This window comes from Cygnus olor, chromosome Z, assembly GCF_009769625.2.
Source record: "Cygnus olor isolate bCygOlo1 chromosome Z, bCygOlo1.pri.v2, whole genome shotgun sequence".
Classification (NCBI taxonomy): domain Eukaryota; kingdom Metazoa; phylum Chordata; class Aves; order Anseriformes; family Anatidae; genus Cygnus; species Cygnus olor.
The window spans coordinates 53,614,803-53,641,997 of record NC_049198.1 but is presented as its reverse complement, the minus strand read 5'-3'; the positions used below and the strand labels follow the sequence as shown (position 1 = coordinate 53,641,997).

At 37.4% G+C, this 27,195-nt stretch overlaps 1 protein-coding gene across 4 annotated transcripts in view; it reads right to left on the bottom strand.

Moving 5' to 3' along the window:
* LOC121061586 (leucyl and cystinyl aminopeptidase) overlaps positions 1-27,195 on the bottom strand; it is a 65,332-nt gene that overhangs the window by 6,475 nt on the left and 31,662 nt on the right. For 3 of the 4 annotated variants that reach the window (XM_040540637.1, XM_040540639.1, XM_040540638.1), the window contains 13 exons: positions 21,012-21,143; positions 19,236-19,356; positions 18,372-18,526; positions 17,923-18,036; positions 15,761-15,892; positions 12,890-13,021; positions 9,559-9,719; positions 7,874-7,962; positions 4,889-5,069; positions 4,015-4,171; positions 2,642-2,826; positions 1,882-2,043; positions 936-1,076 (listed from right to left, as the gene is read on the bottom strand). In XM_040540637.1, the coding sequence (XP_040396571.1) occupies positions 936-1,076; positions 1,882-2,043; positions 2,642-2,826; positions 4,015-4,171; positions 4,889-5,069; positions 7,874-7,962; positions 9,559-9,719; positions 12,890-13,021; positions 15,761-15,892; positions 17,923-18,036; positions 18,372-18,526; positions 19,236-19,356; positions 21,012-21,143 (1,862 nt within the window). Of the gene's footprint in view, positions 1-935; positions 1,077-1,881; positions 2,109-2,641; positions 2,827-4,014; positions 4,172-4,888; positions 5,070-7,873; positions 7,963-9,558; positions 9,720-12,889; positions 13,022-15,760; positions 15,893-17,922; positions 18,037-18,371; positions 18,527-19,235; positions 19,357-21,011; positions 21,144-27,195 lie in introns of those variants that run through there. The other variant, XM_040540640.1, reaches the window with a different exon arrangement.

Here is a 27,195-nt window from a genome sequence, read left to right as displayed (position 1 = left end):
ATTTCTAACTCCTCTTCTGTTTCAGTATTTGGAAATCATTAGAAGCATCTAAATTCAAGTTTACATCTCTCTCTCTTTTTGAGGAGATACAAGGTGTTAGCAGCCCAAGCCTCAAGATGCCTAACCCCTATAGGGGTTAGGGGAATCCAACTTCAGAGCCAAAGACAAGAAAAATTTTCAAACTTCTATTCCAGCTCAAAACACTAAAGAACTGAGGACACCAGGCATCGAAGAAAAATGTCTACATTTGTGGTATGTATTCAACAATTAATCAAATTGTTGAATAAGCAATCAAATTTGCCTCCAGAAATCATTTCAAGCCAAGTAATTTTGTAATATTGATTATTAATTACTCCTGCTTTAGCAAGCAGGAATTTTCATCCAGGAGAAGCATTTTTAACAATGTGAAACTGTTCCAAATCACAACTAGGATTTAGAAATAACATTTTCTAAGTACTGTCAGCTTTTTGAAGATTCGTAGGCCAGCTCTGCAATTTCAAGAACAGTTAAGAGGAACATATTTCTAAAGCAAGTGGATTTTTTTTTTTGCTTATTTGGTTTTTGGATTATATAGAAAGGTAGAATAAATAGATGCTGAATGAACTGCCTGGGTTTACTTGTGAACGCATTTGATCCACAAAACATCCCACAGCTCCAGCAGCCATCTTAGTCAGAGACATCACTCTTAACAGAAATTCAAACCAAGATTTTCTAGAATAACTGTGAGGTTCTAAGAGGCTTCAACGTTCCATCAACTGTTAAGTGAGATTTCAAAATTTATTGTCCAAGTTACTTTTGCAAAGTCTAATCTTAAAACAGGCTTTAAAGTTATAATAAACATCATCTTATATGAAGCAAACTATTTATTCACTTGCACTTGATAATAGTGGTCCTTTTGGCAATGTAGGTGTGAAAAGCCATATCAAAAGCCTTACTTTCTTGTAAGTTTTTCCCAGTTCTCTTTAACAAAGTCCCAGGCCAACAAATATCCAGGGAAACTCTGGCTAACAGTTGCTACGATACGTGAAAGCTCCTGTGCCCTGATGACTTCTCCCTCAAGGCTGTTCTGCATTAACCTAGAAGACAAAACATACGAAAAAGGACAGGAAAAAAAAATCCTATTTATTCATATTTTCGTGTGGTTCTACTAGTAGCCCTGAATTCGATGGAAAAGATTATGTAAGAGATCAAACAACAATCACCTTCTGGCATCTAAAGCACATGGATGCTACATTTTATAACCACTGTATTCATTTAGTTTGAGTTTCCAAGAACACAGTGATCTTAGCTCTAAACCAAGTACCTGTATTTTCATTGCTGTTGGAAAAGATGGAGTAAATTTTCACAACTTGTAAGATAAAACAATTCACTGGTAAGTTAAGAGAGAAAAGCAGGAGTAACAGTAATCGCCTACCAGGACACACTTAGTGTCCTCCATGTAATACTAAGATTTAGTCTATAAAACGGTGTAAGAGCATAATATAAGGTCAAAGAAAGAAAGAAATATTAAAAAACAGCGCGCGCACACACAACCAGTTATTGTCTTGGATAAGAAGATGTAACAATCTCTGAAGACTCAGTGAGCAATCTGTTTTACCATTATCACAAAGTCTGCAATTTTCTTCACCAATAGCACAAAGCTTTTAAGTCCATTTTTTTTCTTCGTGTATATTCCACCTTGCCACAGTTCATCTTTTTAACCTACTCTATTATATACATTATTTTGAAGTGAAAAATAACAGGTTCGTCATGTTTATGGAAGCCCGTACAAGATGTCTGGCTAGATTTTCTTTAGTATTCAGATTTTTTTTCCTTTTCAACAATTAAAAAAACACACACACAACATTTAATTTACAACATAGAACTTTGTGTCTTTCATACCAGATGAGCTTTCTGACATCATCTGTGCTCGCCAAGGCTTCAATCATTTTGCTTTTCTCTGCTTCAGAAACTGAAGAGGAGTACATCTTTAGGAGGAATTCCCAGCCTTCATTAGTTTTGGCTCCAGTTATAAATATGGCTTTCATAAGATCACTAGGCAGACTACAGGGAAAAAAAAATCAAAAAAACAAAAACAAAACAAAAAAGGGGGGACAAAAAAAGTTCATCTGAGAAAAGAAGGAAGAAAAGTTACAAAATGAAAAGATTAGCTTGAAAGAGATACCTCTCATTTTTGCAATTTATTTCTGTAGCAATTTTAAGTTTGCTGGACACATGAATTCATGCCTTTCTAATATTTTAATTCACTGGGAAAAAGCAAATTATATTAGTCATATGAAAGCACAGAAAATGGTACAAAAATCAGTGTCATTTTCTATGGCACAAAACAGACAGGAAACCAGAGAAGAATGAGTTCTGCAAGAGACAAAGGTATACTTTGATGCTGCTACTAAGTAATTATCCTTGAGTATGCAGCTTAAGAAACACAGATGAAAACAATTTGTAGATGGTTTTGCAGTCACATTGGAGACTGCAGAACAAAATTTTAAAATCTGGCACAGTTTTCCCTCTCATCTTAAAACAGCAACTACTTTTAGACAAGCAACAGTAAGTGACAGAATGAAGAGCTTTATCAATATTCAGATAGCAGAGTAACAGGATAATACGTAGGTAAAATAGTGGAAGCCCATTTTTGTGGTACCTCATTGTTCCATTAGACTTCATCCACTTCTCAAACATCTCAGTGGCAGCTGTTCTACATTGTCTTATATCATGGGTGCAGGCAAAAGCTAGTAGTATTGACCGGAGCTCTCGTTCAGACAAAGTCCCATTATCTGTCCAATGCTGTTGGTCAATTTTATTTCCAAGCAGGTATTCTATTCTATACTAAAGGAGGAAAAATTATTAGCAATAACTAATTCTTCCCAAGAGAATTTTCCACATATAAAACTTAACTTATAACTTTGTAACTGTGCAAGTTAAACATAGTAGTTTTGCCCCATTATCTATATGAATAAATAACAGATACCACATAGATCTGAAAGACAGGCCAGGTCTACATTTATGTTACACAGTCAAACTGAAGACCATTTTTCCAGCTACTGGAATTCAAAATCATAGTCAGCTCATGATCTCAACTAACTACAAGTTCTGTCTGTTTAACCGCTTTTAACACCATCGAGTGACAGTTAACATTCCTTAGTTTAGCACAGCCAAAGCTTTATGCCTTTCTAGTTTTGTAGCTTGGAAAAAACAAGGTGCCCCACCAACTAGCACATCTCAGCTGAGACATTCCAATATAAACTATTATAAATTAATAGAAAATGCAGGCAACCATAGCTTGGGCTGCTTTTTACAGTAGATAATGATTGGTAAAATCCTTGAATAAATACTAGGTAAGAAAAAAAAATATAGCAGTTGCTTTTTTGTTTCTTTCAAGTTTCCAAGGTTCGTTTTAAACCTGTGGATAAATACAGAAAGGAGCCTTCTAAATATCAAGGCAGAACAGACAAATGAAAGACATTTCCACAGCAAGAACTGAGACTACACTGTTATGCCTGTAGCACCGTATCATGTTAGTCTAACACACATCTGGAATGGGACAATGTGTATTGTCACATGACATGATGTGTCCATTAGTGTATTTTTATTTTCACAAACAATAGTTTTGCTTTTTTTTCTCCCCTCACTGTGTCTATGTAAAGCAATTGGATCAATGATCTCCATCCACTTTAGTGATTTTTGGAAATAGCATTTCCGTACTAGAAAGCGTCATAGACTCTGTATTGAATTGATCTTTATACCCATTGCTGTAAATCCCCAGACAACACTGGGTTAGCACTGCATTACAATCCCTAAAAAAAATTGAAAAAAACTAAAGTCAGTCCACAAAATGTAGCATTGCAGTAGATCTTTTCTATTTAACAAAAGCATGTAAGACTAAGAACTGTCTAGAATCCAGTCTATCTTCATGAAATTACTGAATAATACATTCAACAGGCAACACTAATTAAACTGTAAACAACTTTATGACAAATTATTTTAAGCCATATTTTCCAAAAAAATAGTACATACCATCACACGTGCTGCCAGTTGTTGCTCACCCTTTTTCTCTAAAAGGTTGTAGATAAGACTCAGCTGAAACAAAGCTTGAGTGAGTGGTGCAGTACTGCTCTCTTCTGTAAGGTAATCGATCAGCTCAAAGGCCTTTTCCAAAGGCTCTTTTCCTAGACTGTAGGTCAATGAACACAAACATTAAAATGATTTAAGTGATGCTGCCTGCTTTACCCAAGTTACAATGATCTTCATTACACTAGCAGAAGAATTGATAAATAAAGTAGTAAGAAATGGTTTCGATGTCAAGGTTTTTATAATATAATATCAGCAAGAAGATAGTGATGCTAACACGCCTTCAATTAACAAAAATGAAAATAGATAAGAAGAGGTAAAACTGATTTCAGAAAGTATTTATCATAAAGAGGGTATTCGGATACAGGAAACAACTGTCTAAAAGGCCATCCAGAACATTTGGCTGTAGTGCTAATGGAGAAAGACAATATAGGAGCCAGTAAAAAAAATGAGAAGCAAACAGCTTCTCTAAGGTGAAATATTCATTAACAGAGTGCAGAAAAATAGCCTTCTATGCAGACTATAAGACACCAAAGGAAACAACGTCGTCCAGCAATGGAAGTGATCATATGTTTATGTGATTTAAATAAGCGGATGCTGATATAAAAAAAGTCAGGGAGATAACACGTAACACCAATACGGATTCATCAGTGAAATAACTTTTTTTCTTTTTTAAGTTGGTGATGGTTTCAATAGGCTAATGAAGTCTGAATTAAAACTTCTCTGAAGCTGTCTTCATCTGAACCCAGATCTGATTCTCATTTGACTTGGAGAAAACTTAAACACATATAAAATACATTTTCCAGTATAAAAACCTTACCTTGCAAGGTTGAAGATATTGTTGATCAGATTAGCTCTGTCTTTAGCACTCAGAGCAGTGTGGTTTTTTTTCAGCAGATCAATCAGTGTTTTCCAGTCTTCCGCATAGTGTACTATGTAATAACCATTCATGTCCACGTTGAATTTTATCCATTCCACCTCTTCTGGAAGTTCAATGACAGCTAACAAAGACAACCAGTTAATAGCAGACAAAGGTGTAGCACCTGTCCTTTCAAATCCAGATCTGTGAAGTAGACTGGTTCTAGAGAGTTAACAAATCTTTTCTGGCTCACTAGTTCCCCCTACTATGAGAGGGAATAGCTAGCAAAAATGTTCTAAGTGAAAGCTTTATAATACTAGTCTGTATATCTTCCTTCAGTGCTACATCTGACTGACTGAATAATATCATAGTCTGACCCCAGTTGCATCTATGCACTCTAGAATACAACAAAGGAAAACAAAGGAAAAACAGGGCACATAATGCCTTGTGGTCACAGCACAGTGAAGAATTTTAATAGGTAAACCTGTCCTACCCAGAAACAGAAATCGGAACATTTGTCACTGATGAAGACTGTACAGGATAGCTTGGACACATCTTACTGCTCTGGAGATCAGAATAATTATTTCAACATGCCAGATCAAACCTCAGGCTCAAGAAGACAGTGAACAAAGGGAGCATGATTATTTACAGTCAGGGCTTGCGAGTAATTTTGTATTCTACCAATGATCCTACCACCAAAAAGAATTAAAAGGCAAACGTAGCTTACTGAATACTGTTGTGGAAGCTCCAGTATGTACACTAAGTAGCTTTATTTGGTAAAAGTAGTTTTAGATGTGGAAAGAAAAATAAAAACAAAAAGCGACAAAATGCCCAGGGCACACAGGTTTTGTCATTATTTTTTGTTGATTTTTCATTTTAACTGGAAAGCAGCTTGCATTATGTCAATGACACTGCTGGGTATCTACTTAACAAATTTTCTGTCATGACAGTTAACTAACTTATCCAAGGGAATGAGAGTACTGTTTCCCATTCACTGGCACTGTTTCAGGAGAAATCTGTCCCACTTAAGTTTTCATGTTTAAAACAAGGCAACAATCAGAGAAGACCATTCAGAAAGTGAACAAGCTAGCACCTTAGTCACACAAAGTGTTTGGATGCTATGGTTTATTCAATACAGCCAAACTATTCACAGCAAAGTGAAAGAGGGATCTCATAGTAACACAGCACTATAGTAACCCAGCAGTAGATGATAGAAGAGAGACTAAGCTATGCTATCTCAAATGAAAGCATGCTTTCAAATTAAAAAGGTAGATAACACAGGATAGGAACAAGTTAAGTTTTAAGAATTTTGACTTGATCATAAGTAAATTTATGAGGTGCTTTCATAATGAATCCATATCCAGTCTCAAGTCTATTAACATTGCACAAGCAAACCAGTTAATAACTCATAGGCCTTTGCAGGCCTCACTAGTTAAGAGATTTGCTGTCCAGTTCTCCTTTAAAACAACCCGGTTTCCTCTCTGCCCACTAACACATACAACATATAAACAGTGACACATATCAGAAAAATAAATAGACAAATGGTGGTGACATTAAGTTGGATGAAAGGACATGCTCTAGATTCAGAGTCAGCTAGATACAAAAAAAAGGGACTTTGGGGATAAAGGAAACAAAATTCTTTATTTCAATTGATTCTATAATTCCTGCCAAAAATGTCAATGTACATAGCATTTGTGATGCCTCTGAAATTTAGTGAAATTCTACCGCAAACTCTTTTGTACTATTTTCCTACTCTCATATCCTACACATCCAAGTATCTGCAGCCAATGAGGAATTAGTAAGGTGAACATGAGAGTGCCAACAGGGACATTTAAGGTCAAAAAGATGTAATCAGTCTGGTTACCTATTCATTCTAATAAGATCAAAAACACATTCTGTTAAACAGCTTTATTTTTCCATTCCGATAATTCATAAAAACTGCTTGTAAACCTCCAGCTCAAATTACAAAGCCCAGGAATAAATGCGTGTTTTGTAAAAGCAATGTCATAATAATAAAAAATTATATATATATTTTCTTTAATTATAATATTTCTAGAGTCATGTTGGAGGGCTGGTAATTTGTAAAAATCAGTAAATGGCAAAAATGTCAGGATCAGCTTTAAGCATTTTATTTTAATTTTCTATGGTTTTATTTTGAACAGCAGAGGTGGGAGATAGGTTTATGCGTTAAATATAATTGCAAGTTAAATACGCTGAATTGTAAATTCAATGAAGGAAATACATAAGCAGATGTAAAACAGTGAGCCAGACCAGCCTAAATAAGAGAGAAAAGCTACTCAGTCAATGGGACCAACAGGGAGACGGCCAAAATGATTTTTACACAGTACTACATAAAACTGTATAGAAGCTATTCACTTGGCATGGAGAAAAACAGGACTGAATTAAACAAAAGTTATATGGACTAGCAATTTAGGATTCAAAAATTTTGCTAGGATTTTGCTGCAGCAAAAGCAGGGTTTATGTGAAATGATCTAAGAGTTTCAAGTTGTACAACAGCTTTCTGAAGAACTTAATCTGTTCCAGGTGGAATACTTTCTTGTAACTTTAAACAAAGTAATATTTGAGCGGAAAACGACTTCCTTACATTTCAGTATATTGGCAGAGCAACTGTCACAGTACTCACTCTCCAGAAGACATGCAGTTCAAAATGTTTTGTGCATGCACTGATGAGAAAAGTACAGGCTTTAACAAACTGAAAATCTGCTTCTGTCTCAGTTGCTGCCTTTTACTTGTACATAAAATGCTATGGGCACTCAACTCTCTAATGACACTGTTTGATGACACTACTAGTAGTACCTGGCTCCAGATGTCTGCAATTACTTTATACTGTGTGTCTTCATCTTCACATCTTACGCAAGTGTGTGCTCAGAAAGACCTGCAATCTGTAACACATACGTAACTTGCTTCCAAAGTTAAGCCACATACCTGACTTCTGGTCCAGTAAGTATGCGTTAATACAATGGGTAAAGTTGCACCTATTAGTCATGTAGGTGAGAGGAATATGCCACAGGTAACTGCAAAGGAAAGCAAATATTTACGGACATATTATTTACAGTTTATTATTTGTTTTGAAGGTTTGCTGAGATTTTAATTTAAAACATTTTAATATAATAAAAGTACCAGAACCACATAATGCTGTGTGACAAAGTGTAAACCCAACACACATGGCATCAGAATGTGATCAAAGAAAACATGTACTACACATACAGCAATTTCTTTTCTTTTATTCCCACCATGTTGAGAAGTGGATGAGTTTCCTAGTACTTCTTCCTCAGTTCCAGCCTGCTAAGTACCTTGTCCAAAGTCATATGGACAGAACATCTCAAAAATTTAGCCAGTACTATTTTTACTTCAGTCCAGTGTTCAGTCTTCCTTAAGTTTTACAAGTATCATTACTTTTCAAAAAAAATTTAGGTCGATTCAAATACAAGTCTCAAATTCCAAATCATGGTAATAGAAACCATAGCTGACTGCACACCACCAAGACTGACCCAAGTGAACTGCAAACTGGAAGAATAAATGCTAACTTGTCTCACAATGATAATGTCTTGTGTATTTAGAGGAAAATACAACTTTAAGTGAGGCAAAACAAACTGTACATGTGTTCCCATTTTGACAGGGACCATTACTGTGAATGACTCAGAGTACTCTTCTTCAAAAACTTTTCATGCACTTCAAAAACTTTTCATGCACTTCCCCAATTGACATCCACTAGACAGAGAAGAATAATTAAGCCTAATAATCCTTTCCTTCTTCCCTTCCCTTTCAATCACACATTGTTTTCCTTTTTTCCCCACAACAAAAATAAAACATAGCCCCATAGCTTACAGCATTTCAAAAGACAAATCCCTTTCACAGGCCTGATTCTGCAAGATGATGCTAAGGACTCAATTACTGTTAAGACCTCAAACAACTGAATAAAACCCCCAAAATCTCAAAAGGATTCAAACTTACATACTTTGGTTTGCTATGAAATACAGTTAAGGTTCATAACATAAGATACCATAGAATCATTAACACAGAATCATTAAAGTTGGAAAAGACCTTCAGGATCATCTGGTCCAACCATCATGTATTTGTAACAGATTTATTTTCACTTCAGCGTTTATACATAAACTTTTTATTTTTTGGTACAATGGAAACTCAATGAGGCAGCCATCTGCTGTCACGCATTAGTACCCTCTTAAAATTTTTACACCAAGAAAGTTTTGATTCTAGCTTTTATACATTGCTCTAACAATGCACAAGACGCACACTGAATACTGACAGAAAGGAGCAGAAGCTCTGAATTAAGTGCATCAGCAACTTCTGCAATGTACCCTTTTAATTTAAATTTAAAAGCTTCAGAAAAACATGTAAATGAAAAACTGAGCTTACAAAGGAAGCCCACAGAGTTTTAGCAGTTGCTAGGGTGGAAATAGGCATGGATAATCAGTTATTTTTCAAGGCAGATGCTAGGTGCATACACTTTTATGCCAAATTATCTTTATTACTACCAGCATTCAGACAAAATACCAGAACCCCTGAACACAAATAAGAAAGGTACACGATACAAAAAAGTTATCTGCAGATATATTTTAATGTACGGAAAGTAGTAAGAAGGTGATTACTTTGCATCTGATGTCCAATTTTCTGGTTCCACACGATATAAAAATTTTTCCTGCTGTATAGAGATATTCCTTCCTGTTCGGACAACAGTCACCAAAGGAAATCCTTTATTCAGAATCCACGTTTTCATTAACTTTTTTACATCTAGCGTTCCATTGGTGATCTATAAAAAACAATCATAGTATAACTGGAAAACGGCAAATTTTAAAATTTTTACAAAAATACAAACATTTTTAAATCTCCTTCCTTAACTTACCACATAAGTAGTAGCAACATTCTGTATTAGTAAAGAGTCACTTTGACACTGAGACTATAAATTTCATGAGCAATAAATTAGGGGAACAAATTGTTTTTATTTTCTCAAGCAGAGACACTCCTTGTTAAGCAGTGGTAAGAGAAATTAGAAACATTCGATAGGTGAAACTGGTATGTTGAGAAAATAGAGACAAGAATGCTCTGGAAAATGAAGTTATGGTAAGCTCCCCAGACCTAACCCAACTTCCTCACTTTCTCTTTCACTATTGGTATTCTGGTATTTTATGCATGTTTCAGATCCTGCATGTCCTATGTGCATGTTAAAGATCTTTTTTAAATTCTGAAATCATTATTAGAAATTGAATTAAAGTGATGGTGTTTGTATAATAAAACACTAAAGCAATTCTTTACATTCAGGGCTTTTTTTTGTATTTTTTTTTTGGCATCCCACCTACCAGCATTTGTATAGCTTAACCTCCTACCTCTTCTAATCTTTCAAGAACTGTCTGCACTACAACATCGCCACTGAGGGTCAAGTACTTTATACTGTCTACATATCACTGCCTCTTTACTAGCAGAGATGATCGTCCAACCTGAGAAAGACAATGCTATCTCTAACTTACAAAAATACATTTTAGGTGGGGCTAACAGGAGCATAAGGAAATTAATACATTATTATTTAAGTTGCATATACCTTTTACCAACCCATGCTGTCTTTCTCTAGTTACCTTTGTCAGCATCTTATTACTCACTGTACAGATTCAAGTCTTCAGTTCAAGTCACATTCAGCTTTTCGGTTATAGCCTGAAGAGAATGCTCAGGTCGATCTCAGTGTCTATAAAGACCTTATGGAAGGGTGCAAAGAGGACAGAGCCAACGTCTTTTGACTGGTGCCCAGTGGTGAGATCAGAGGCAACAGGCACAAACTAAAACACAGGAGGTTCCTGAGCATCAGGAAGCACTTCTGTACTGTACTGGTGACTGAACATGGACACACACTGCCCAGAGAGGCTGTGGGGTCTCCCTCCTTGGACATATTCAAAAGCCATCTGGAGATGGTCTGTACCTGGGCTGGACCATGATGGCCTCTAGACATCCCTGTCAGCCTTAACCTTTCTGTAAAAGCAATGAGACGTACAGCCTGGGTAGGTATGACTGTTAACCAACTGCCTGAGTGTGACTGATTGAGAGTTTGAATGTGAAAGACTACCTATAAAAGCAAAAGAAACTAAGAATTCGAAGTAGAAAAATAAAAATAAGCGGACAGAACACCAAAACAAATGAAAATGGATACAGGGATAGTACATTTCAGTGAATTCAAGGAGGCAACCGGTGAAAACCAATGGAAAGAAAGTGCAAGAAATCTGGTACCTTCTCAGGGAAGGACTTTTATTACAGGTCCCAATGTAAGTTAATGTGATGCAATACCAGACCAGTCCAGTTAACCCATAAGCCTTTCAAAAAAGGACATAGGAGTGTACATGAGGTGCAGGTTAATCAAAACAGAATTAACAGTATTTACACTTACATAAAAAACAACACAACAACAAAAAACAACCAACAAAAACACATATACAAACACAAAAATCCCAAACCCCAAAGACTCAGGCACAAAACAAGGTACAACCAGCTATGGACACACAGGAAAAGGGGAACAGTGTAAGCACATCACAGAAAGGCAACTTTCAGCAGATGAAGCTGCCCCTGCAGTATGCATGAAGGGTTGGAGGGTTGGTCAGAGGTTTCATTTAGGAGAGGTGTATCTACTTTTCATTGTAAAAAAAACACAAACAAAAAAACGTAACACTTAAAACAAGAGTTCTTTACCACAAGAGAGTCAGTCTGATACCAAAAATAATCCATCACTAGCTGGCAAACTAGTGACTGTGGATAACTACATAAACAAATTTAGAGCCACCCCGACAAGAACTAACAATGGCTCCAGTTCTGCAAAAGTTTAGATATCATATGATGGATGCCAACAACCACAACTAAACATTAATATCCTGCCTACCACTCAGTTTCTATGAGGGAACCTCATACGTATTTCAGAGAATTTAATACATACCACACAGAACAGAGACAGAGAGATGTGTTCCCTTCCTTCATCCAAACAGCTTAAGATCAGGGATACCTAGCAGCTCACTCTTGTTGGCATCACAGAATGGTTTGGATTGGAAGGGACCTTAAAGATCACCTGGTTCTAACCCCCTGCCATGGGCAGGGACATCTTCCACTAGACCAGGTTGCTCCAAGCCCCATCCAACCTGGCCTTGATCTCTCCTTCTCTCTTTCTCCTTCATGCCCTCCTTCACACTCTCCCCATCAAGTGCTCCGTTCTTTGCACTCCCTCCCTCTCACTCTTCCCCCACTTCTCTCATCCTTGCTGGCACACTACCCCTACCCAAAGCTCCCCCCGCCCTCTCCCTGCCTCCTTGTGCCCTCTTCTCCCCCCGACCCTCCCTCCCCTGCTCACCCTCCATTACACATCCTCTCACAGCCTTGCTTTCACACCCTCGCCCTCACTCTTGTGTACCCCTCTTGCCTGCCCTCCCATCTGAGAGTGGCTGAACTAGGCCATCTGAAAATCTGTTTCCATATAACCCCAGCTCTGCTTGTTGAAACAGAAGCTTCCACTGAAACAAAGGTACGTGAAGATTGTCTCAGGATGCAAATATTTATCGACAGACTTTGGATTCAGCTCCATTATGAAAGGAAACTTTTGTCCTGCATTTAAGATGACCAGTTTTATTCTGGCCTTAACACACTATCAGTGTAGCTCAGGGAAGGATATATATATATATATATAGACGCTGATATAGACGCTGACATGTCCACACATGGTAGATATGGTAGTGTTTACCCACTTCCAGCACTTTTTTCGGATGATACTGAATGGAGTCCTAAAAGCTACAACAACCTCCGTATTTATATGATGGAAATACAATAAGCAAGAACTTCAGAATATTTATCTGGAGTATATTATCCCATTTTCTTCATAAATTAAGAAATAAACCAAAATTCACAACACATTTTGAGAAGTGAAAAAAACACAAGCAGAATATTAAAGATGAATACCTCATTCATGCTGTCCCACAAGTCATCACTCTGAGCAGATCTGTAGTCATGATTATGCAAATATACCTCAATGCCAGCTTGGAAAACATCCTTTGTGAGATAGTGCTTCAGCATCAACAGAAGTGAAGCCCCCTACAGGGAAGAAAAAAGAAAACATTGGTAAATTAAAAGGTACAGGTACTCTTTCACACTACAATAAAGGTATAAAAAGGTGGCAGAAGGTGGCAGATTTTATCCCCAATTTTTTTTTTATTTTATCCCAAATTTTATTTTGTCAGAATAATTACCTTTAACATCCAATTGCTTTGGAAAAGTATTTTTGAGTATTTCATAAACTTCAAATATGCTTACAAAAAGAACTAATACCATTTGAATTTTTTTTTTCCCTGTTGCTTTGGAAAAAAAATTTTTGAATATCTCAGACTCCAAATACAGATATAAAACAGGCTAATAATGCTTGAATTCCCACCCCCTCCCAGTTATTATCATCTAAAAAATACTGCATTCTAATTGGTAAGTCTCTGCTGGCTGATTTATTTCATTAGCAATACTCTTCTTTATGATACAGAACTGCACTTATGAGACAGCCTTCGAGAGTTATATGACTTGCATCTACACTGAACAACTCAGCTAAGAGTAGTTCCAGTTTCAAAGTGGACAGGAATGCATAGACAGAAAGGTGTTTTTGTTGTTGTAGATGTCTGAAATAGCTGAACAGCTGCATTTCTATTTCCATATAAATGGCCTTACATCACAGCCATGAGTAAATAAGTTACCTGAGGATTTGCATACTGTACACCTAAATGCAGATGAGCAGGCATATCACAAAGATAAAGGTACACTAAGTTTTTCATAATATTTTAAAGAAAGGATCAAGAAAACATAAGGTAGATTTTCATGAGAGCATGTACGGTTCTCATACACTCTGAATTCTAGTTTGGAAAGTAACGTGTTGCCTGAAACAGAAAGTTGCCTGAACTCGGTTGATTTAATTATTCACTAAACTGTAGGAATACCCCTTACTATAGATTTTCAGAACATGGTCATCATTTCCTCTCTTGCATGAATCCATACTTAATCTATAGCTCTATGTCTTTGTTTTTCTTTCTGCCAAAGATAACCAAACACACTGTTGTTGTAGGTGGATTGTTCTCCCACCATGATGGGTTATTGACAGCCTGTAAAACTACCAGGCTAAAAGAATTTCGTACAACAATTTCTATTTCAGATAATAAAATGCAGAGGCCACCTATTCATCTGTATCAGTTTGTAGTACAGCAAAATAAAGTTGTATAATTCAGTAACAGTCACCCTATTGGCTGATTAGGAATCATGTTACAAATGCCTTCCCACTCAAATTGCCAAGGGCATTAGCTAAGATACAGGGCCAAGAGTAGTGGAATACAAACACAGTGTGAATGTAGCAAGAACTGTGCAACGAAAGCCTCTGAAACAAAGAAGACAGCCATGAAAAACCTGTTTCTAGCAACACAAGGGCTAAACTTGTCGTTTAACTCCTAAACTCCAAGATGTAGGTTGCTACATCTCTATGGAGGAGGCGCACATACTTGCTAGTACCAGTAAACTAATAAAGTAATTGTCTGAATATAACGTTTTACTAATGGACTGAAACTCCAGCCTAATCACTTTGAGAATATTTCCATTAAAATCATACAGTTTTGATCAAAGATTGACAGCATTCTAATTGCATAAGTTACACAGCTACAGGCATGATCATGAATGTTGTGTAGCTTCCAGAAGCTCACCATAAAGGCAACTAATTGAGAGAGAAACCCTGAAGCCTGAAATAACAGCCATGCCTTCTGACATACAACTTAGGGACAGAAACCAAATTTACTTCAAAACCATGGGAAGCTGAAACATCACATCTCTGTTCTTGTAATTCAGTGAACACAGACCAAAAGAAACGGATGCACATCACTGTGGTTAAGACCATCTGGCATCTCAGAATGCTCAGGGATGCCAGACAACAGGTTGACCAGCTAAGAAAGCAGAGAAAACAAACCAAGACAGCTTTAGGAGGTGCTTTTCATCACTGAGCAGAGAAAGATGCAGCATTTGACAGTTTTCTAATGAGCAGTAGCTCATTAGAGCTAGTTTCATATTAGATGAGACTACAACCATGGTGTTGAAAAAAATGACAGCTAATCCAAAAGAGCTTTCCTCCCATACTACCAAACTCAAGGTACACGACATCTAAACCTGAGACACAGTGAGTAAAACTTTGGCAAATGCAACTATTTGCTTTCCCACGCATTTCTAAGTGAGGCACTGTGAAGTTTAAAAAAAAACAAAACTCATACATATCCCTCACTACAGATTAGAAACAGATATAATATAGTTGTAGACAACCAGGATATGCTGTAGAATCATCTTACATTCCAGAACGCAAGTCTCCACTCAGAAGATCTCTAAAATATCGTTTTCAAAAAGCAGAGTAATAAATAAATAAAGATGGGAGAGGGTCAATAAGTGCCTTTTTCTTACTCTTTTCTTAGGATCCTGTGATACTGTTACAATCTGCTATCACAAACAGAATATATAATCAGCTGGACATTTGTTTCACCCATTGGGTTCCTTCTTACATCTTCATGAATATTTTACTTTGTGCTGAACCATGCACCAAACAGAAGTACGTTAAGTAAAGACACAAATGCAAGTACATAATTTTAAATGCATATTTAAAAAATAAATGAATAAAACTATGTAGATGCTCAGAAACACTTCTGAAAGATCCTAGGTATTCCCAAACAACTGCCAGTACATGCCTACTTACTCTTGATCCCACATTCATTTTTACGATAGCTAATACATCACTTTCTGATTATTTTGAAATATTTTTGAAGTTACCTTGATGTAAGAAAGTGCATCGAACATTTCTTCAATTTGCTCTGATGACTGAACAGCCGAAGAGACTGGATGTGAAGAATTCATGGAATCCTTCATCATAGCCTTGAATATTAGATTTAGGAAATCTTCATCCTACAAGAGAAACATCTGTGTCTGAGAAGGTAGAACATACAAGCGTTTGAGAAGCTAGAACATACATGGCAAGCAGAACAGTAGAACTCGTCTTTGCATTGCTCTTCCATTAGTGTGAAACACCATTGCTTGCCTTCTTGCCAATGGAGGCAGCAGAAGAATTATCAGGGTAGTATTCATGATACCTAATCTTTTCCTTCCAGATTTCAGTAGTGGAATCTCACGCTGGTGTTTACATTATCATTCAGACCCTTAAGCTCTTGTTCCAGTAATATATCTTCAACACTAGGGATAATAAACGTAGCTAATAAATAAGTATGTGCTCAATTTGGCTCAATGTTTTTAGTTCACTTTGCAGGGAATGCAAAGGCATTATTTCTGTAGACTGCTACAATGTTAATGCCCGAAGTCTAATAAAATTGACTACAATGATGCTCATGCACATGTAAACAGCATCTTATGTAGCGATCTCAGTACCAAAGCCTCTTCCTTCTTGATGAAGGATATGGGTATTTAATACGTTGTTACCATAATGCAACATCCCTCAACAATTAAACATTTAAACTATTTTTAAAGAAGCTGATTGTATTCCTATTTATTTCATTTCACTGAGATTTAACCAAGCAATTCTCTTTAAAGTTTCCATACAGCAGGAGTGAATCTTAATGGGTTACAGAAAATGAAGGAAAGACCTGTTTTATAGGACAATCAAGAAATTCTTTGAAGTTGAAAATTTAAAGCTATTCATTTTGAATGCAGTTGTTTGGATTGATTTTTTTTGTGTTCAACAAAACACTTTTTGGCACCACCAAGTGGTGAAACAAGATGTAGGTGAAGGTACCTTCTCAGGCACCTTTCAGAACGAAGTACTGAAATGGAGGTGTGTTCTTGTTAGAATACCAGGCTAGCTTTTTGTCCTCCTCTCACCACACGTGCTCAACAAGCAGGACAACTTTGCAAGCATACTTCCAGTGAGCACCAAACAAAAAAAACAAATGAAAAAACTTAACACCTAGTTCCAAGAAAAAACTCTACTGAACCAAGTTTGCAACCCAAGTTTCTTAATGCAGTAAAAGAAGGATGAATTAAATACTCAGAATTCACACCCAGCTAGGATGCTGGGGACACAATCCAGCAAGTAGGAAACAGTCAGTACCAGTCAGGCTTTTAATCCCATGACTAACGCAAATTGTGTAAGCACTCCTTGAAGTGGAATCTGGAGCCCTGCTATCTCCTTTCCTAGGAGATACTCTTTACCTAGGATGAAGAGGTAGTCTCTCCACTGCCTCCTCCATGTAGTTCCACCAGTCTTCCCTTCTTGGCCTGAATTCAGTGACAGGAATGCTTTACAACAAGAGGGGAATGATCAAGTTTAAATCCCTTACGTTTTCCAGAGCTTTTCAGAAGCCATAGAAGCTGAGTGAGTTTTCAAACCAACACTAGGTTATACCAAAAAGCTTCCTTCTCTCTCCTTCAAACACATCTGTAAAGTGCCTGTTGGAGCAGTGCTTTGTACAATGTGGTGTAATTCCACGCTATCAGCATCCACTGGGTCGGACTATAACATACTTTTAAATCCAGTCCCTGACTCGTGAATCCCAAACTGATTCAGACACAATTACCATAATGATGGAAAGACAGAAGTGACTCCGGGCATATTTAGTAACCTAAAGCTCTGGTGATGCCTAAGGCTACTGGAAAAAGTGGAGGAAAAAAACCTTGGTCAATGACATACCTGGGCTTTCCTTGTAAACTTTCAGTTTTAACCTATCTATATATAACACAAAGACTGTATTTACACTACCACCAAAGTTTAAAAAAAAAAGACCCACCCAAACAAACAAATGAAAATCTACTTCCAATATAATGAAAGGCCCTATGAAGGAGAGGTATAATACAAAATAAAGAGATATGAGTGCTACTCGAAGTGGACTTCTAATATGAGTTTATAAATATCAATCCTTTATGGTCAACATTAAAAAGCAGATCTTATTGAAGGTACAACAAGTCTAGTTATAGAAAACACTTACTGAATGTAATTCTGGAAAAATCTCCTCCATGGCAAAGTACTCCATGAAAGTGGCAAATCCCTCATTCAGCCAGAGATCATTCCACCATTCCATAGTTACTAGATTGCCAAACCACTACGAAAGACCAAAACCAATTATTTTTCTGAAATAAAATCAAGGAGTACAGTGACACTCCATCCATCCTCAGCTTTATTTTGTGACAAAAACAAATTTACTCGAAACCACAGTAATGCTGTTGCATGAACAACTCTGTAATTAGACGGTGACAGAATTGCACTTTGCCTGTTGCACCGGAGAAGAATACTCTCGCAGGTATTCTGAAAAGATAAAATGCACAACCCAGTAGCAGTGGAGGCAGAGGTGAATTTAATAAACAGGATTGCATTCAAAAACAAACAAACAAAAAAAAAAAACAAGAACAAATAATGACCTCCCCAATCTAGTAATACCTGATGGGCAAGCTCATGAGCTATCACTGCAGTTATTAGCTTTTTATCCCTTGCTGAAGAAGTTTTACTGTCATACAACAGTGTTGTTTCTCGGAAGGTGACCAAGCCCCAGTTTTCCATTGCACCAGACTGAAAATCAGGAATTGCTACCAGATCTGGAAAAGATTTGAAGGAAGCTATTGAAAACAGCTAGTTAAAGCTGTTTAAAGCTAGTTAAAGCATATTTCAAGTCTATCTATTCTATGACATAATCCATAAAAAAAACATTATTTAAATCCTGTGGTGTGGGCATGCACTCACATTTCAAGCACAAAAGCCTCATGGATTTATAGCCATGTTTCTTTAGCAGTATTCTTACACAAACGACTTAAAGCACTACACACTGACTTTAGATCTTGCATGCACATGACTAACCAGGAAATGCAGCTGCCACTACTGAAGGTGGCATGTTAGATGACTGCATTTAATAACCTTTCCAATCACAGTAATACATGCAGAGAAGTCAGGTTACAGATTTCACACTGGTGAACACTGTTCTGTCTGAGAATTCTCTATCTCCCTATCAAAGGGCATCACATTAAATGTACACTGAATTGTTTCTTTGATGTTACATACAAGTATAAATAACCCATTCTCAAAAGTTAACAATTTTCTGGCTTGTGGATCACTTGGCATGTATACTTAATCAAACATGTAGTGGATTTTGAAAATAATGTTTGGGCAACCATATTTCAGAGATGTTTTATTCTATCTTATGTATTTATTTATTTAAAAGACACCTGAGAAGAATTAAAATTCCCCTGCATTTCTCAGAATTTATTAGGGTTTCTTTTTGTGCTTAAAAAAGAGTTCAAAAGAACTTACCTAATTTTTCAAGAGGGTAATTTATTGAAAAGTACTTTTGATAAAATTCCAGAAGTTTCACTGCTGTGTTTAGAGCATACTCTACTTGGTTTATATGCTGTGGTATGGCATAGACAGATACCTAGTCAAAACAAAGAACAGAATAGACTTTGAAACTTAGAGCTACAAAAACTTTAGATGTTGCTCTATCATGAAAATAACTTTGATTAGGTTACAGGTTCATCCACATTTAGATGCATACACAAACACAAAAGACAGTCTTACAGTCTGGAAGTCTTCTTACAGTCTCCCTTGGACTATCAGACCCTCTTGGCAAGCAAAGAACTCACTAGCTAGACTCTACCCTGAGTTAGTATGATCATTTTCAGACTTTGTCATTAAGCTAGTAAATACTACACATTGCTAGTCTGTTTCTGTCTGGTGCCTTCTAAAGCTCTACTAGACTTCCTTAGTTTTGCTAAACCTTGCTTGGTAAGAATAAAGGAGAAGGACAGTGAAGAACCACCCTCCCTCAGACAGAATACATCATTCATTCTTTTTCTCTTCTCCTACATAGTTCTATGATACCAATAACCCATGCAAATAATTCTGTTATGGAGAAAGGTAAAGCACGCCATATAGACAGTTGTTTCTCTCTGCAAATATGAAACATTTCGTAGAGCAATCAATTTCCTCCCAGGAAAAAGGCTATAGAGCTGAATAGTAGCCACAAGGGAAAAAGAAAAACAAAAAATTCACCTTTTCAAGTTACATTATATGCAGTCAATCCTATTCAGCTATAATTAGAAATACTTGTCCAAAACAAAATTAAATTGTATTGACCAGCATCCTTACTTCTATATACTAGATTAAAGAGATATAGATCATGACATTGCTTCACTAGCCTGGAAGATAGCAATTTTTAGTAGTTTTGGAAAGGGCTTCTTCTCCTTCTGTAGTGCTACTATTCCCTCTACAACACCACACAACTCTTGGCTCTTTCTAAGTACCTACTGACACTTCCAACATTTCTACACACAGTTCCAGCTACAGTCATTAAAATCACTGCCTACCTGAAACTCCTGCATTTCTTAAAATAAGATTAAGGAACAACTCCTAGTACTATCATGTTTTCATATTTACTTACTTAAATGGCACACATCGCAGAAACTGCTCACTTACTCTGCAGTCCATATCCATAAAAATAAATAAATAAATAAAAACTGACTTATTGAAAGGCACAGTTTTTTTTTTAGTTTTTTTTTTTTATGTAACATATTTGCTGCTCTACTTGAACACATATGACAAAGTGTCTTGTGATGTACATAGTATGTTTGCTTCCCTTGGGAACCATACTGTTTCTGTACATCTTTTGAACAATTCTTGGTTCCGTGACATTAATCCTTCACAGATCAAGTATTAAAACCAAATGTTTAAAAAGCTTCCAGTTATGAAAGCTCTTAGGAGTTTTAGATTTTGTGAATTTCTACTATGAATAAGCCCTGATGTTGAGTCCCACGCTGTAGAAGTCTTCTCAGTCTGGTATAAGCCTTGACATCAATCCAACCTAAAGCATATGGTCATTGTCCAAGATAAGTATAATACTGTACCTATGATAAGTATCAAAAAAAACAAGAAAATAAATAAATGGGGTGGGGGTTCATGGAGGGAGTCACTAGGTCTTGTAGAAAGTTTGCGTTTGCTCGTTGGTTTGTGGATTTCTTTTTTTAAATGGTTTTGTTTTCTTTGGCTGCACTGGGAAGTGGGGGGGGAACCTTACACGAGGAATAAACGTACCAGACTCCCATTAGTTTCTCTACTGACGTTTTTCAAGTCTGCAACAACAAAGGCTACCAGGTAGGTGCTCATCTTCAAACTCACAAAAAATTCATCTTGGACAATTCCATTTGTCACACGAGTAGTGGCTTTCTGCAGGTAAAAGGAAAGTATTACTAATGTAGACAAAAGAACACTAAAGCATGCAAGGAATCAGTGTTAAATTAAAGAATTATTTCACAAGTGGCTAGGAACAGTTTATAAGCAAACCTGAAGAATAAATTTATATTTTGGTTATGTTTCAGTAGGACAGGTAAGATCCAAAATCTACCCATGGTGTAACAAAGCTTGAGGAGACATGGAACATGTAAGCCTATATAACCCAAAATTACTTATCAAGCTTTTAATATGCAGTATTAGCAGACAACCGCATTGTTGGAGATGTCCTCTATCTCTTTTAATTCATACTTAAATCCGCAGTATAATCCAAAATCAACAGCAGGATTAGCATTAATCCACTGTAGGCACAGTTCAGCACAGGCTGTAGGCACAGTTCAGCAAAGTAGGCACAGTAGGCACAGTTCAGCAAAACCTGAAAATACAGGCACTGCACAGATTAAATATTTGTCTCTTCCCAGACACCTCTTCAAGAACAGGAACTAAGCATACTAAATAAACAAAAAAAAAAAACACACAGCATGACTCCTCCCTCTGCCTAACCCCTACCAATTGGGAGAAATTTCATTTTAAAAAGTTAAGAAAACCTAAGGTCTCATTCACTTCAAAGCACAAACATGTCCAGTTTAAACACACACTGTCAAATATAACTGCCCACTCAACCTTCTGAAGTATGATACCATGGTGTATCTTAAGAATACTTCTTAAGAACGCAGAAGTTTTTCTTTAATATTAGTCCTGGAAAGCCAAGCTTTACACCTAGAAGTAATTCTTTGTATAGTCCTTCACAAAGAAATTACATAAAGACAACAGCTAAATGTATAAAATCACTAATGCAGAACAGTAAAGGTTTGGAGACAGTGACAGTAGTACGTGTCTTCTGAAACTTCATAGATATGTTTGTTTCCAGAAACCATGAGCATTTAAGAAAAACATCAATAACTCTAGCTTTGGACAAGACTATTTCAAACCAAACAACGACCTAACATTTAACTGTCACAAAAAATTAACTGCCAGCCTGAAAGAGGAATGTATGTTTAATCCTGAGCAGAGCAATACAATCATCTTGTCTGGCCACTGTGTACGAACAGAATTTCCTTCTTGAATTTCTTGAAAACATTTATAAATTTGTCTTTACTACAGCTTCATTATCATAAAAAGTGATACTGTACTTAAGGGGACAAAGTGTTTGCTGTGGCTGCAAATAAACTGTTTCAAGTCAGTTATCCTCATTAAAAAATAAAAAATAAAAAAATAATCACAAAACACAAGCCCAAAACTCATACAGTTTACTTCTAACTTGAATGTGTGTCAGCCATTAAATATTGCCATATTAGCTGTGCACACACTAGTTGAGAAATCCTGCTTCTGAGATCTCCTGCTCATGTAAGTATTTATAGAAATCGACGAAGCTCACCCTTTAACATTCTCCTGGATAGAGTAAAGAATCTGATTTTAATTGTCTCCATCCAGTACAGCCTGTTCCCAAGACGTGCAGTTATTACAGGAGAAATTTCAGTTATTTATTTTTCCTAACAGAAGTTTAAGTGTTTATTTTCAGAAGAGGGCCTATCCTAGTTATGATCTCACCAATGGAATATGCTTTATGCAACAAGATACCCTTATCCACATTTGGTATTTCTTTCTTTATGCATACACAAATCAGCTCACTAGCCTGAAGTGTTGCATTGGGATCCCATGCTACCTAACAGAATATCTAATCCAGGCTAAGCCTGAAATGTAAGAGTTCGGCATGTGCTAGAGCACTTGGAAGATGAGGGACAAAAAACATGCCAATAAAAAGAAGGTTTGCATATAAAAGTTGGTACTGCTACAGGAGAACTCATTGATGCCAGGAATGTTCTTGAGGTAACATACTTTTCCACAGAAACTCTTGTCTAATTTCTTTGTTTTGTACAGTCACAAAAATAAAGATTTTACTGTAATTCATAAGCATGGGAGAGCAAGTTTTCCTGACAAGTTATGAAACCCAAAGGGACCACTTCTAAACCCACTAACTGCATGTTTAGATATCATATAACAACAAATGAGGAAACATACAGGATCAAGTTATCAGGGTATCGAGTTGAGGAGAGAGGAAACAAAACAAAAGTAAGAAATGTTGTTTGCAGTATAAACACAAATGAGTAACTGTTCTAGAGATACTGTCCATTAGCAAAACTATCAATTCACTTGCTCTGTGTGTTCTTATAACTTCTTGATAAAAATCAAATTAAATCTGACTTAACCGTTTGACATGAGAACTCGCCTTTGGTTCTCAACACTAAACATACAACTTCACTGCTGTTAATGTCTTTCTCTGATATTCTCTTTGTTTTACGTAAGGACGCCTTCTCAAATCTTTATCATAAACACAACATAATAACCGTATTTTAAAACGGAGATGGAAACAACAAGAAAAAAATGCAAATTATAGTTTTTGAAATGTTTTGTCTGCTGTGCTCTTAAAACATTTTGACTCTATCAAGCTCAGTAATTGGTACAGAGAAAAAAACAGTGGGCAAACCAGAAGTGCAGCAAAAAGTATCAGATACCAGGAACAAATGCAGCAAGACAGAAGTGGACTAAAAAGCAGAGAACCAGATGATGGAAAAAGCCTGACAAGATGGGAGAGAAGGAGAATTCTTAGCTTGAAAGGACAGGATCTTCTGCCTATGGCACTCATAGGTAGTTGAAGAGATGTTCAAGGCAGAAGCAGCAGCAGCAGATTTGAAGGTAACTCAAGTGGTATGACAAACACGAGCAGTAATCAAAATGCCAAAAAGATGCAAGAGACATATTCAGAAGGGAATTTAAGATGCAGGAGTGCCATAAAAATCACTTGAGGAATGACTATGTAGATCACAACGCTGGGAACAAGGAAAGGCACGCACATTTTCGATGCAGTACAGGAACCGCTGAGTATGTAGTTAAAGCAAACAATAGGGAAAATCTGTAATATCCATGTTTAAGATGATGCAAATGTGCAATACCAACCCATTTTTCACTGCAATTAGGAGTAAAAGGACAAATTTCCCAAATCTCCATTTTTCAAATGGCTTCCCACCTCCTTGAAAAATGAGCAATGCAATGAATACGACACTGCGGCTAGGAACTTATATGTAAATGTGTCCTGAAGTGAGGTGGAAGAAAAAAGATGCATTAATGATCTAACTGTAAAAGCACCTTATCAGAATGTTTTCTCCATGTGGATGATAACTTGTGGCACATACACACACAGAAAGAGCTACCAACTGCTTAACAGCGCTTAGAGCTGAGCAGGAACAAATGAGGTGGGAAACGGCTCCCTCCTCAGTGCAAAATGCCACAGGCACATACCTTGCAGGACTGGCAATACAAGGCAGGCGTTATGGAAAGATGCAAGGTGAAGGCAAATAACTGTCATTCTTTCCACATTTAAATCGTATGTCTTAAGGTGTGGGAGCCTGACTAATTAGAGGAAGATCCTCTGACAAGAAGCAGTAACTCACTGAACAGGAAATACAGAGTTGCATTTTCAGGCATATTAGTTGGATCAGTTGAACTCAAAAGTCACAAGTCTTGGCAACACAGAGCCTCAGCTACAAGCAGCTCATCTGCTGATTCTCTCAGGAAGGTAGAAAAGCCTGCTTATACATGCTGATGCTTACTGTTGAGTGCATCAAGTGACCTATTTGCATAATCTACAAGAAGATAGTTTGAACTTTCGAAGCCTTGCCCGATACCACAAACAAATGCAGTAGTTTCCCAGGTGACTTCTTCCTGCACAAACAACATTGCACAAACACCTTGCACAAAAGACATGAAATCTAAGTGAAGTCAAAAGAGAAAGGGAAGTCAATGGAGCGGCTAGATTAAATGACAAAACAAAGCATTTACTGAAGAAAGCAGGATGGAGGTGCTGCACAGACACACTGTGAGAGAAAAGCAAGGGAAGTAAACATGCCTTGTGTTACAGTGAGGGCCCTTGCTTTCCCTTCTGGAGAAATCTATTATCAACCACAACTGGCATTAGCAGACATACTAAAGGACAGCAGACCAGTAATTACTTTCAAACTTCCAAAGAGGAATTAAAGATTCCTGAATAGGGGAAATTTCCAAAATGAAGCAAAAAGTCAAGCAAATAAGTAAATGTTAAAGGAGAACACAGAACTTAAAAACAGATAAACTAAAATAGTAGCACCCAGCAACCCCCCAAAATACCATCCTTGATCTTGAATTATCCCCAACCATTTTCCTTAGATACCTAACCACATATGACAGTGAAGCAGAGTTAATCATTATTTTTCCCCCATTTCATCTGCCAGTCATTACCAGTCAAGAGGGCAACTAAGCCACTTGATGCTATAGGTATACCAGGTAATTCTAATAGAGATGAAAACTGTCGCGTTATAGAGATGATCATTCCACGAGTTACTGAAAAACACTTTAAAGACAATGCAGTCATTGGTCATAGCCAGCATTGGTTCATGAGAGTCCTGCTTAACAAACTTTATTTCCTTTTACCATGAAGTTACCCATCTAGTTGACCAGAGGAAGACAGTAGATCTGACTTGGGGGGGGATTTTAGCAAGGCTTTCTATGCTGTCTCACACAGTATCCTTCTGGACAGAATGTCCAGCATACAACTAGATAAATACATGATATGATAGATAAACAATTGGCTGACTGGTTAGGCTCAAAGAATTAAAGTAAATAGGGTTTACATCTGGATGGAGGCCAGTTACTAGTGGGGTCCTCAGGACTCCATTTTGGGGATGGTCCTCTTCAATGGTTTCCTTAATGACTTGGATGCAGAACTTGAAGGTAAGTAAGTTTAAAGGTGAAGTTTAAGTAAGTTTAAAGGTGAAAATAAACTGGGAGGAGCAGTTGACTCCCTCCAGGGTTGAGAGGCCTAACTGAGAGATCTTCACAAATTAGAAAGCTGGGCAGTCACCAACAATATGAAATTTAACAAGAGCAAGTGCTGGATGCTGCACCTGGGACAAGGGAAACCCTGGATATAGGCAGAGAATAGGGATAAGAGGCTGAAGAGCAGCCCCACAGAAAGGAACCTGGGGGTTTTGGTCAACAGCAAGTTGAATGTTAGTCAGCAGGGTGCCTTGGCAGCCAAAAGGGCCAGCCATATCCTGGGGGGCATCAGGCACGGCATTGCTGGCTGGTCAAAAGAAGTGATACTTCCTGCTCTGCGCATGTGCAGCCTTACGTTAAATACTGTGTGCAGTTTTGGGTGCCACAATATAAAGAGAACATAAATCTATTAGAGGGCGTCCAAAGGAGAGCTACAAAGATGATGAAAGGTCTAGAGGATGGGATGCATGAGGAGTGGCTGAGGTGACTGAGTTTGTTCAGCCCAGAGCAGAGCAGGCTGAGGGGAGGCCTCATGGCGGCCTGCAGCTCCCTCACAAGGGGAGCGGAGGGGCAGGCGCTGAGCTCTGCTCTCTGGGGACAGCGACAGGACCCGAGGGAACGGCATGGAGCTGGGACAGGGGAGGGTCAGGCTGGGTCTTAGGGAAAGGTTCTGCACCCAGAGGGTGGCCAGGCACTGGGACAGGCTCCCCAGGGCAGTGGTCACAGCACCGACTCTGCTGGAGCTCAAGCAGCATTTGGACAGTGCTCTCAGACACATGGGCTTATTTTTAGGTAGTCCTGTGTGCAGTCAGGAGTTGGACACGACGATCCCTGTGGGTCCCTTCCAACTTAGGATATTGTGGTGCAGTAGAAGAGTTGCAAACACATATATTCTTGGCAAGTACTCATGATCTGTGGAAGGTATGCTTAAGAGCAGAATAAATTTTAAGCAGCTATTTGCAATTTGCTCAGCAATATCTAAACACAAGCAGCAATGACAAACAATAGTTTGTCTGTATATAAAAAAAGATAGAAGCTGTTTTATGAAAATTACGTTAACCACTTGTCCAACTTCTGGCAGAGGAAAGCAAGTAACCGCCCTTTCTTGTTTACAAAAACAGACAAAAAAAGGAGAGTTGTCAAGCAGCTTGTATAGTGATTCTTTCAGTGAAGAGAG